Consider the following 12,723-nt stretch of genomic DNA (forward strand, 5'->3'; position numbering starts at 1 on the left):
CGCGGAGGGGAGCCTTGACGGCGGGCGACGGCGGCGGCGTAGGTCATTGCTTCCGGCTGCGGTGGTTCTGGTTGCACCTCAGGAACTCCAAGGGATCGGTGCACCTCTTCTTTCACGATGTCGGCGATAGAGGCCACTTGAGGCTGCGACGAAGGCAAGACCTTGCGCAGTTCTTCGCGCACAATGGCCCTGATGGTCTCGCGCAGATCGTCCGTGGCCACTTATTGAATTCCTGCGTAGTGCGTAGAGCTTGTGCGGCGGTTGAATTGCCGGTTCCGCATTTCGAGTGTCTTCTCAATGCCGGTGGCCTCGCGAAGGAACTCTGCTACGGTCGTCGGTGGGCTTCGTACCATTGCGCCGAAAAGTTCTTCCTTCACACAACGCATGAGTAGGCGTACTTTCTTTTCCTCGGCCATATCCCGGTCGGCGTGGCGGAACAGACGGCTCATGTCTTCCGTAAAGATGGCAACGTTCTCATTTAGTAGCTGCACTCGGGCGTCCAGCATAGCTTCGGCCCTTTCCTTGCGCACGACACTTGTAAAGGTGCGCAGGAAGCCGCTACGGAACATGTCCCACGTTGTCAAGGTCGACTCTCTGTTCTCAAACCATGTTATGGCGGCATCTTCTAAGGCGAAGTAGACATGCCGCAGCTTGTTGTCGGAGTCCCAGTTGTTGAATGTCGCGATCCGTTCGTAGGCTTCCAGCCATGATTCCGGGTCTTCGAATGTTGAACCGCGGAACGTTGGAGGCTCCCTGGGCTGCTGCAGCACGATGGGGGACGCTGGGGCTGCCATTGGGGTTTCCTTGGCCACAATCTTCTTGGTCTTCTCAGGTAGAAGTCCGTGCTCAGGGGGCAGCTGTTGAAGACGACGGATTGCTCGATGTTCCGGGACGGCGCTGGTGTTGTCTTTGCGGTCCGGGCTTGGATTACGGCTTGTCGGGGGCGTCCGGTACATGGACGTAAAGCACCTCCACTAGATGTCACGTGGTAGTGACGGTGAAGAAAGAAGCAGTACGGTGGAATACAAAACTAGCTTTTATTTGGCAAATCTGTGCCCACAAAAGAGGCTACACTTATAGCACAACGAAAGCGGCGAACACAGTCGGCGATCGTCGAAAATCTGATCAACGGGTCAAGCGCGTCGGCTTTTATACAGCAGTCATCGAATGTTCCAGACTAGTCGTTGGGACCCACGTGCCTTCCACAAAGTTCTACACCATTCGCGTTACGCGATGAAATCAGATAACACAAGGTTCGGCGACAACAGGCAGCCGGGTAGAAGCATCGATAACTTTCCAGAAACGTCAGATACATGCACGCGCGTCCCTCGCTCTGCGATTACACTTGTTAAGCGGCGAAACGTGGTCACCCGCTAAAGATAAGTGCACGTGTCAATATGAACAAGTCCCTGTGGCCACCCTCTTGTATTGAATAGTTAAAATTAAAAGAAAATTATTCAGTGAACCTGCATGTTTGTCCTGATGCTCTTCGTACACTTGCCACGACCATTCTACTGTGCTTATCACCACGCAGAAGCAGTTGCGATGTCTAGAGACCGAGCAAGGGGAAAGACTAACGAGAAAAATAACTGGAGAGAAAACAATAGGAAATAACAAAGCACTCGAATGATACTGTCAAAGTAATTTGATAAATGAGAAGAAAGGGGTTAACCGAGGGGCCCAATTTTTATTAGTCATATCATAAGAAGCCAACCAACACTGACGCCAAGGACAATATAGGCGAGATTACTTGTGCCTAAAAAATAAAATAAAGAAACGACAAATTAATGGAAGTAGAAGTGGATGAAACAACTTGCCATAGGTGGGCAACCATCCCACAACCTTCGCATTTCGCGTACGATGCACTACCAATTCAGCTGCCGTAGCACCGTTTCCCTGTGCACTTTTTTGGGTATTTATGTTATTAGTAGAACCGGCGTGTGTAATTTGAGAGTAAATAGATGAGTCTATCGTGAGCGAGGAGAGTTATCTCTTCGTCCTCTTTAGCCTGTGTTAAAATTTCCGTTCACCTTTATGAATTAGTTACATATATCTTGTTTGAATGAGCGACCACGGATATCGGTTCATTTAGACAGCGAAAATAAACATGAATGAACCTGACTATGTAGCATAGTTTGTTTACTCCAAGAAGAGGAAACTTTTGAATTATGAAAAGATGACAGAAGAAAGGTGACGGAAGATGCGGCTTGAAGCAACGGACAGTGGAATTAATATTTCTTTAGTATGTTCGGAAAATTCATGCAGGTAGAAGCACGCCCCAAGCCTGGTAAATTTTAGCAAATAGCAGTTCCTTCATCGAGGGGAGTGCATTGAGGGTGGCTCCTTCTCCGCACGATGCCAAATCGCATATCTGCAAAAATATTCAGAAGGCACGGCCAATTCGGTATGCCGTAAAGTGCAACGACACTTTCAGCTTCTAGAAAAGCGTACATGCTAACGAAAATTGAAATTGTCTGCCCAATAATAAGATGCCCAAAAATGTTTTATCGACAATTTTTTAAAGGTCACGCCACCTGTCTTTCTACGTCCGAAGGCCGACCAATTGGGCACAGGTATTTTGGCTTCGTATTTTACCTACGAAGATTCCAGCTTAACGCAACAACAGTACTTGTCTACCAACCTAGGTAGTGCATTTTATTCACTATTCATAGTGCTAGCCAATGTATATGTTAACACTCTTAGCAGACGTTCTTGGTAGCTCTTACATGTAGAATGAATCTTCGCCTGTCTTCTAAAGGTCTCTATGCACCCCTGATTGAGTCAGCTTTCATGCAACATGAGACGCACATGCATGCTTTAAACTTGTGTGCACATTCCAATGAGTTGCTGAAGCTCGAAAGTCTGTTTCAGTGCAGTTGCAGCCAAGAGCTACCGCACAAGGGTGTTCACAGGAAAGTAATCCATAAGGCTGCCACAAATGCACGACAAGCGTAGAAAGAAGCACTGCAATGCAGTTTTGTCACTTGGAATGCTTAAACTAAACACTAACGTGTACAACAGCTATTCTTATTGCATAACTAAATATTATTGTCTGGTCCCTGAGAGGGAATATCTGAGACCACATATGGAGCTTAAGATAGAAGTTGCCATACTACGCCAACTTGAGGTGCACAAATACCTCCTCGGCACTCTGCTATACGCAGTCTACCCGTAAACATTACCAAAGGACTGCCAATTCTGCGATACACCAGAAACCCTTTACCCCATGGGCTGCGAATGCAAAAATATCCAGCGAACACAGCCTTCCTAAGCAGGAAACCATATCAGCGGGAGGTACAAGTGATAAGCCCTAAACCCGAGGACCAACTATGGCTGATGAACTGGGACAGGCTAACAGCACAGTGCCACGGCTATCGGGAGTACTGTCGCCGCCCACCTTCGGCATCAACAGCTTGGTCTGCGAGATAAAGTTTATTCACTCACACGTGCTCAGGTGCACCTGACTTTCAAGAAAAATCAAACCAATCTATTTACCGAACAGTCACGCGAATAATTTAACAAAGTTCACACCGATTCTATGGCGCATGTCTATATAAGGAAGTTTATAGGAATGGACATAAAAGACAATATCGATGTTTGTAGATTTTGACATTTACATGTAGACCAGAAAGTAACTCGCATAATTTTTTTCTTCAGTTTCCTTTTTTAGACAACGCGACACCACGACACGACATCTCTTTGTCGAACCCTCTCCGTGGCCCAAGAGCTTGGTATAAAATGAACTGCCGCCGCATTGCCATCTTCACTGAGTGGAGATGTGTGCACCTCACGATCGGATAGGTAATAACATCAACAGCAAGGGTGACACGGACCGCTTTATCACGCAGCATAACCAAGCCTCATTTGATGCCGCTGCTAGGTCACATCACGGTCGCGCTGCAAGGCGCATTGCGCGGCGCTGCTGCGTAATCATGTAAACAGAGCAAATAATTTGGCAACCGTTATTTTGCCTAACGCAATCGTTTTGAAATGCAGAAACGTGGAAGCGGACTGTTTCGACGATCACTTTATCTTACCCATGTATACTTATGCGGTAATCAATGTAAGTATAGAGGCAATTGATGTAACTAGTTTATTTACGGCGATTATTTAATGTAAATAATTCATTTCATCTAGATTTATTTTATTAGGTGAAATAATTGCTTTTTCGACTGTTTACTTGTCTTGCAAATGATGTCTGCATGGGGAGATAAATATTCAGCAGTAAAGTGACTCGCGCAACTTTCTAGGCTCCCTTTAGGTGTTTGAGCTACGATAACGCTCTTTTTTTCGTGGGTTCTGGGCCTCTGAAGAGAAAATGATTTAACATTATTTTGTTTATTGTTCAAAAACCAATCCCTAAAAAGCATTTATATATTACCTGAACAGATCGAGGTGCCCAAATTCAGGGACGACAGTCACAATACCATACAACTAATTAACAAGTAACCATGAAGAAATTTAATTTATTTATTGAATTGCTATTCCAGCTAAGTATATGATGCTTGCGCAGGTGGGTTATAAGGTTGGTTTTCGTGGACCAGTTCTGTCAACTACAAGACCTACGGATAAATATTTCCTAAGTAATTAAGCGACAATCGTATTTCAGGAGAACGTCACTTCATTTGTCAAGAGAACACGCATTTGGCTTCAAAGATAATTATGGTAAATGTTTACGCTCCCTACGCTCATTTCGCGTTCAGAGGAATAAACCACAATACAACAACGCACCACGCAAGTGACAAGGCTTCTTTTTGGAAGCCTAAAGGACGGGAACCCATATGCTATCTGCTCTACCTGTCTTCTATACAGGCGTGAAACACAGAATCAGCCGCGACATCAAGGGTGGAGGGGGTGTGATAATTTGTGTTCAACCTCTCCTCTGTGAATACAAAACAAGCCTTTTGAAGGTCAGGTTAGCAAATAAATGACTGGCACACAAACGCTCTAGAAGTGTAAAATCGAATGCTGATGTCCTAGAAAACGAATAATAACTGCGAAATTAGTAAAGTTTACTAGCTTTTGTGTCGATGTATTACCTACTTTTACTTTTTCGCAAAATGTTTTACCACTAAGCAACTGAACCACCAACTACTCAGGATTTTCATTGCTAGCGTAGACTGTTTATTTGAGATACTGAATATGTTAAAGTGACAACCAACAAATTATATATATATATATATATATATATATATATATATATATATATATATATATATATATATATATATAGCTTGCGCCAGAAGAAAGCGTTTCTGGGTCGGGGCAAATATGCGCAGTGAAGTAGATGCGTGTGTGCAGCGATATATCGACAATTCATTCACCCTAGCTTTCTGATGAAATTCTTCTGAAATTATGTATAAATTATATACAGTTATACTGACAAATTATTCTTCGCTGTCACGCCGATGTGAAGACTCGTAATGTTATCAAATTATTTTAGTTCAAATAAGTAATACAGGAAACCAAAACGAGAAACCATTGTAACTAGCCTGGTTTTCAACAAACCTATGAAATCACTCACCGATTCGTTGCTAATCTAATAATTTAAAAAAAAAACCTTTGTGTTGCTTTAATGTGGATACTTACCTTCCGCAAATGCAAAGCTCGACTCATCCGTATTATTGCCAAAAAGGAAAGTGTCATTACATCGAGACGAGCTCATGGCACATATTTTCTGGAGCACAAGACATGACCATTGGAATTTTCGTTTCTTCTACAGGGGGAAAATATGAGTTTGCACGAGTTCGAACACATATATATTCCATGATGAATATTCACAAGCTTCCATTTGCTTTAATACAAGGGTGAAGCCTTTCAAACAAAAAAAATGAGATCTGCAATATTTTAGAAAACACTGGGAAATGACAGATGATGTAAAGGAAAACGTACGTAGGTGAAAAGAAAAGCCTTAAAACTAGATCCATGCGCAATAATTTCCTCAACGCCTATTTCATTACACAAGAATTGCATTCCTGAACACATGATTCTTGGAACATTTGAAATCCAATATTTTTAGCGATTCCACAAACGGGAAAGATGCTCTCGAGCCCCATTTACTTCGTTTTAGTGTACAAGCCACTTCATGCTCGAATAGTTTGCCTCTTCTCAATTTACAGAAGTTTCAATTAATCTGCCTGCTGTACTGTTCATGTTAGAATGGTAGAGTTAATTTTGATTCTAGTAGTTCAATCAATAGTGTCATGTTTCATTTTTATGTGGCTCCAGGATAGTCAGAAATATTTAGCTTCTTTCTCCCCCGTCCATGGTTTTCTGTCACAACTATGACAAAAAAAGAATGGTTGCACAGGCAGTGGTTGAACGAGCCTGAAGAAATGTGTGAGTTGTTTAGAAATCTGTTTAGAAACTGTTTATAAATGGAAATTGTTTAGAAACGTTAGATTGAAGCGGTACTTTAAAATCTCCCTAAAATCTACCTATTGTCTTTTCTTTTTGCCGCCAAATACTTGAGGGCAATTGTGTAGTGACGATGGGAAGCGGGGACCCCGGATGTTTAGGCTGAGGAGATATGTCTATATTTTTCAGCTCCGAATAAACTAGCGAATTGGAAGATTTCGCAGATTTTCTTTCATATTGCCACCGAAGCTGATTTGGGGCGAAGTGTCACAAATATGGTGCACACGGCAAACGGCAGGTAACAAAATTCGCTGGCTATTGGCTTTGGTGTTTGCGCTATCATTTGAGACTACTCTTGTGGTTTTGCGAAGCGCCATTATATTTGAACAGCAGCATTGCTAGGCTCGAATATGACGATTCGAGCGCCGGCAGCGGTGGCCGCATTTCGAAGAGGACGGAATGCCAGAATTTCCGGTGTTTAATGTCTATCCGGAACGCACCATTGCGCGTTGCCTCTTAATCATAATTGTAGTGTTGGCAAATATAACAATGGAAAATATTAGTATATTCCATAAGTTCACTGAATCATGCGTAATTTATATGGAACATTTTAAATACTTTTTAAGGGTCATTTTTAATCACTCTTGCTAATTAATGCAAGGACACGGTCTCCAATTCAAGATAAAAGTATTGAATTACCTTATTACGTGAGCGTTCTGATCTAATAGGTATGTCTTTAGCAGGCATCGTCACTAATAATAGTTTGTCAACCGGTTTGACATTGAACTAACAGTCATGTCTGTTACATATTTTGTCTTTTGATTAGTAACGTTATTTTTACCTCTTTTTTTTAGTTCTTCATTTATTGCACGAGCCATACCAATCAATTACCCGAGCTAGAGTACGCTTACAGCACAAGCGAGAAGTCACTCGCTGTGCATCTTAGAGAACAGAAAGCGTTCTATTCCATGCATTCCATAAAAAACCGCTACGCGGTGATGAACTACGTAAGCAACGAACAAAGGCGCGCCGTAACAATGGGGTTCGTCTTCGGGAGCACTCAAATTCATCGCATTAACACTAATGTACATGGAGAGTGAAAGACAACTGCTGAGAAAAAAGAACTGCGTATGACATCTAAATACGCACTCCATTATAATATTTTTTTTAATTTAGTTTAGAATGGGAAAGCTTTTCTCGTAGTGACATGGCTGATTTGTATCCACATATTATGAGTAAGTGTTGCTTAAATACTATTTCAGTCTTCTCACACGCTTCCGAAATGTGCATTCATTGGAAGCCGTTCAACTTCCACCGAACTGAACAGATAATTATTTCGCTGATTCGTATAAACTAACGCTTCGGGCACTCAAACGCATTAGAAATATCTAGTTGAGTCGTGCTTTCTAGCACCCGCGAACGATGGCACATTCACAACACCAATACAAGTGTATTTCCTTGTAATGTGAATGGCAACGCACAAGCCGCGAACTTGACGGGGTTTTGCCTTCTTTAGCCTTAATTTTTGAAGGCTTGGATAACAATAAGTCCTTGAATAAGAGAGATTTATTTTAAGAAATAGCCTTTAGGAGCTCACTGGCACTCGCCTCCACTCACAATGACTGGCACTCACTCGCATTGACCTCCACTCACACTCTCGGGAACTCACTTCCCCTCTCCTCCACTCACACTCACTGGCACTCACTCCCACTCACCTCCACGCACACTCACTGGTACTCACTCGAACTCACGCCTTTGAAATGAGGGGGAATTAGTGTGATTGAGTGAACTCATGAATGAGTGTGCCGACCAATGCCCCGTACATAAAGCAAGTACCATGCAGGAAGCCAGATAAACATACGTGAGTTTCACATCCGAAAATCGCATGAAGGTGTGATCTGATATATCTAGGGTACACCATACAGAAGTTAGCTAGTCACCCTTGGCAATTGCATGAAGGAGGCTTTGAGGAGGGGATGTCTGCAAATTGATTACATGCTCTAGTTTCTTCTCTAAGCATTTGAGTGCTGGGTTCCGAGTGAGATGACGAAGTAGGTGGGGCGTTCTGGCCAATGACATTACCTGTATTGTTATCCATTTGAGTCCACAATGAGTATGACACGCATTTTACAAGAAAGAAGAGCAACAGGCAGAGTTTCGATAACAAGACTGTCCAATTTGCGAACGAGATTATTTTGATATGAAAATTAAGCCATGTTACACCGAATGCCCATGCCCGCAAAGTCCGGGTGTGGCTTCTGAGATCCGCAGCAAGCTGGTGCACGCGAAAACTGAGACTTTATTCCTGCCGTCAAGCAAACATTCCTGAGGCAACGTGGTTTCGAATCGGGCTGCCGTGTAGTAAGAACCACTTTGGCGCCGCCTACGTTCCAACCCCCGTCAAATGATGACGTGAAATAAACTGAGGAGAATATCGCTTTCCTTAAACTGCAATTTCAGCTCCACTTTCTTGTCGGGTTTTTCCTGTGTATATTCTAGCTCTGTCTTTCCGTCACCTGTCACATATACACACAAACACTCATACACGTATAGACACATGCCTATGCCAGTGTGCATGTGTGTGGGCCTACTATATATACACATATGTACGTGTGTATAGGAGGCTACAAAGATAGGGAGGAAGAATAATTTAAAGAAGAGAGCCCTGGGCAATCGTTGACGACAATCTACTCCTCATCCTATATTCTTCACTGGCAATGGACTCGGCCAAAAAAGTGACCTTCCGACTAAAAGAGAAAATAAAATCGTTTGCTTACTGACTGAGTGGTCGAAATCACCTGAAAGGCCAAAGAAACAAAGAACGTTGCGAATTAGACATAAAGTATCTTGTTTAATGAGTACCACTACAGCTTCGCTAGCATTCAACACCGAAACACCTACGTGCCACATTGGCAAACAATTCGACATTTTCAAGCTCTCCCGAACTTTTATACCTTTGTGGCTACAGCGTAGAAACTTGTGAACTTGTTTTGAGACCAATGCCTGTTAATATGTCGCATTGCCTATGGCAAATTATAAAATCTTTTGTCCAGAACCTCTACTAAGGAGTTAGAAGTGCGTGTTTCGGATATGGCTGCGTTTGTTTTGCTAACATACGGAATCTGATACAGCGTTCTCCTATATAAAAATAATATAGAGCAATAAGGGTTGTTCTATTGAACTTCTGCTTAGGTCATTAGGAAGTTGGTATAAACAAAAAATGGAAGTCCCAAGAACAACAGGCTGTCACGCAGTGGTAAACATATTCAGCGTGTAATGGACAGCTCGATAGAACCAATCGGCTGCACTAACAGCTTCATTGTAGTAACACAGGGAAGCGAGCAATGTCTTGAAACAGTTCCGCATAAAAGGGGAAGCACCGATTGCGAACGCGAATTAGTAGATAGCTGTACGAAATAAGGATAGTAGTTTTATCAGCCGTATCAAGTTGTAAACATTCGCTTACCATTAAACTAACAATGATAGAATGCGCAAGCCTGACTCAACCAGGACGTAGAAAGAAACAGAAACACGGAGAGAGTGCTGTCTTTGCGTGTCTGCTTCTTTCTACATCTTTGTTCAGTCGCGCTTACTCATTATGTCATGCATTCAAAGGAACTAGCCCGTCAACGTGCTTTAAATAAGTAAACCAGCACCGTGTCAGGCACGCAAAGGTAAACATGAACGCACATGGCTCGATGTCAGCGGAAAGTGTCTGTGAAAAGGATGAAGTTACGAAACGCGGCAGCAGCCACGAGCCAATTCAGCTCCGTGCATCTGCCGCTTCACGTCGTACGAAACGTCGAATGCACAGCGCATACGAAGCCACAGGCACTACGCGCACTCTGCAAACATCGCAGATCGCTTTGAAAATGAGGCCCATGCGGGCGCGCACTTTAGCGACGTCGCAGACCGCTTTCAGGGCACACAAGCGCCAACAACGCGTCCCTACGGCGCCCACCAAAGGTGTCTACTACGGCGTCCGCGATTCGCACGGCCAACGGCCTAGCAGACGCCGCCGTTGTCTCCACTTTGCACGGAGTGGCGGGAGGGGAGGACATCTAGGCACCCTAGCTCGGTGCCTGCTGTCGAGAGTATCACAGTGCGCGTGCGCGTCGATCTTATCTCGCTGGTCTGTGTGCTCACTCGCTGCGCACCGGCGCGGGGCCCGATTACCGTAATTTGCGTCCGTTGCCACTAGGGGCGCTATCGGAGATCTTTGTTCGTTTCGCGTTCTGTCCAGCTGCTGCATCGTCACAAAGAGACAGTATGTAGAATTTCTGACAAGGAAGGGAGAGAGCTGCCAATTGGCAAGCAGTGGACTCCCCGGACGACAAAGGTACGGAGAGGTTGTCGTTGTTTTTGCTGACGTCAAGATGACGACATGCTCTTGTCCATCACTTTGATTACGAGCGCGTCGTCTGCTAGGAGCACAACGCGATTAGAGATGTGAAGTTTGAGCGGTAATCCGCCCGGCTACGAGACTGGCTTCGCATGGCACGAATGGTTCACCGCCTGCTGATTGGCTACACCCTCACTCCCGTTCTCACAAATTTTGCATACTGCAACTTTGTGACGTTGCGGCAACTGAACAGAGCACGTCGAGATCGTCGAAAACAATGCCCAGATTGAGGGCGTCGAGCACGTCGAAAACAGCGCCAAGATCGGACCAAGGCAATCGAAGATGCCGCGACGCTGCTTCGCGAACAACACTAGTGGCGGCGGCGGCCACAAATTCCTGTGAACAGCGCGCTCGCGGGTACGCAGCGAGCGAGCGAGTGAGCAGGCCAGCGAGATAGGATGGATGCGCATGCGCGCTGCGACACTCTCGACAGCAGGAACCGAGCCACCAGACGGCGCACGAATGCCCACGGCCATGGCCTCGCATGGTCTCCAATCTATAAACGCTACTGTACGTTAGACCTGCCTCTTCCAAGCATGACGTAGACAACTTATGAACGCGCACATTAGATGGGTGCTTGGTCCGGCTGATGACGATCAAACTCGCGTTCTCGTGGTGGGCAACTTCAACGTGGACGTGTTGCAGGAAGATAGCAATTGTCTGCCTTCATTCATGCTCGAACAGTTGGGGCTACAGCGCTACAGCAACGCCAAGGTGTGAACGACCACGAGACGCTCTTGTTTTAACTTAAATTTCGCCAAGGACATGTCCATCTTCGTCACTGAACAATTGGCCGTCTACGGTAGTGACTACAAAGCCATAGTAAGGCGTGAAGTATTAAACAACACCAAAATAGTTATGTATCCTTGGGTTGTTCATTTAGATGTACCATTTGTAAGCGTCGCTGGTCACCCACCTTTACAGAGTAGAATGGCTGCCTAATTTTTTTTTTACTTTGACATATCACATGCGAAGATAATAAGCAAGCGAATAGAGATTCTCCATTAGAATGGTTACAAAAATCGTAAGCTCCAGTTATACCGCGAAGTGCGTGGTTTTAATTTTGTGAATCAGAGCATGTAAAAAAACTACTTGAACGAAATATGTCAAACCTATCGGAAAACCTCAATTCGGTGTTCCCGTTGCGTCCTGAAATGTATTTAGCAGCAAGACGAAACTTCCTACGAGGCATCAGTCTCATTTCACTAGAGGTGAGATGCACACACTTGGTCTGAAGATCGCATCCTACTGCGCATTTCCTGCACGTTTACCACATGTTCAAGCTTGGTGTGTAAAAACGACAACAGTTTTCTACGGACGCTAAATGAGCGTCCAGAGAGCGGTAACTGTAAGCATTGTCATTCAAGAACGTTTGTCTACAAATCACTCATTCTCTTTACCGCATGTGAAAGGCCCGTTCGTGCTAACCGTAGAAGGCGTCACTCTTCCAATGAACACTACTAGGACGTCTGTATCACCTGCAGGTGCATTGTTATCCAAACATGCTATATTGAACAAAGCATAATAATTACATGTCAGAAAATGGGCATTTACCGGGGCACTCGCAACTTTGCGGTTTGGTTGATGCCCTGCGCTTACGTTCAATCATTACAAGTATGACAGAAGGCTGCAAAATGAGCGACGAATCTCCTCACCCATTTTGTTGGGCTCCAGCAGCTGAGTGCGTCCCGACGCGTCTAAGGAATCTTCGCAGCGAGAGGCGACCCACCGGACAGCAGCAGGGACAGTCTTCTTCTACTTCTACCACGAGGCTGCAGAGCTCGTGCAACCCTCACATATAAAGGGAAACCAACCTCTACATAGTATGCATGGGCTATAGGACACCTTTATCCGTGCTAGGGCAGCAACGCGTTCGTTGTTGCTTAGTTGTAGCGTTTTCGGAAATTTTAATGAGAGATTATGTTCCCACTTCAACCGCTCTGAGCCTGCCTGCCTGCCTGCCT

The 12,723-nt window shown here is 44.6% G+C and overlaps 1 protein-coding gene across 10 annotated transcripts in view; it reads right to left on the bottom strand.

Moving 5' to 3' along the window:
* Positions 1-12,510, bottom strand: part of LOC135914301 (uncharacterized) — a 114,777-nt gene extending 102,267 nt beyond the window's left edge. For 9 of the 10 annotated variants that reach the window (XR_010568279.2, XR_011507956.1, XM_065447086.2 and 6 more), the window contains exons 1-2: positions 12,415-12,504; positions 9,135-9,155 (exon numbers count right to left, since the gene is read on the bottom strand). Coding sequence is in view for 7 of the 10 variants with exons in the window: in XM_065447086.2 (XP_065303158.1) it covers positions 9,135-9,155; positions 12,415-12,418 (25 nt within the window). In the remaining 3 variants the exon portion in view is untranslated. Of the gene's footprint in view, positions 1-9,134; positions 9,156-12,414 lie in introns of all 10 variants that reach the window. The other variant, XM_065447087.2, reaches the window with a different exon arrangement.
* Between the last annotated feature and the right edge of the window lie 213 nt (positions 12,511-12,723).

The sequence above is a fragment of the Dermacentor albipictus genome, chromosome 8 (genome assembly GCF_038994185.2).
Source record: "Dermacentor albipictus isolate Rhodes 1998 colony chromosome 8, USDA_Dalb.pri_finalv2, whole genome shotgun sequence".
Lineage (NCBI taxonomy): Eukaryota > Metazoa > Arthropoda > Arachnida > Ixodida > Ixodidae > Dermacentor > Dermacentor albipictus.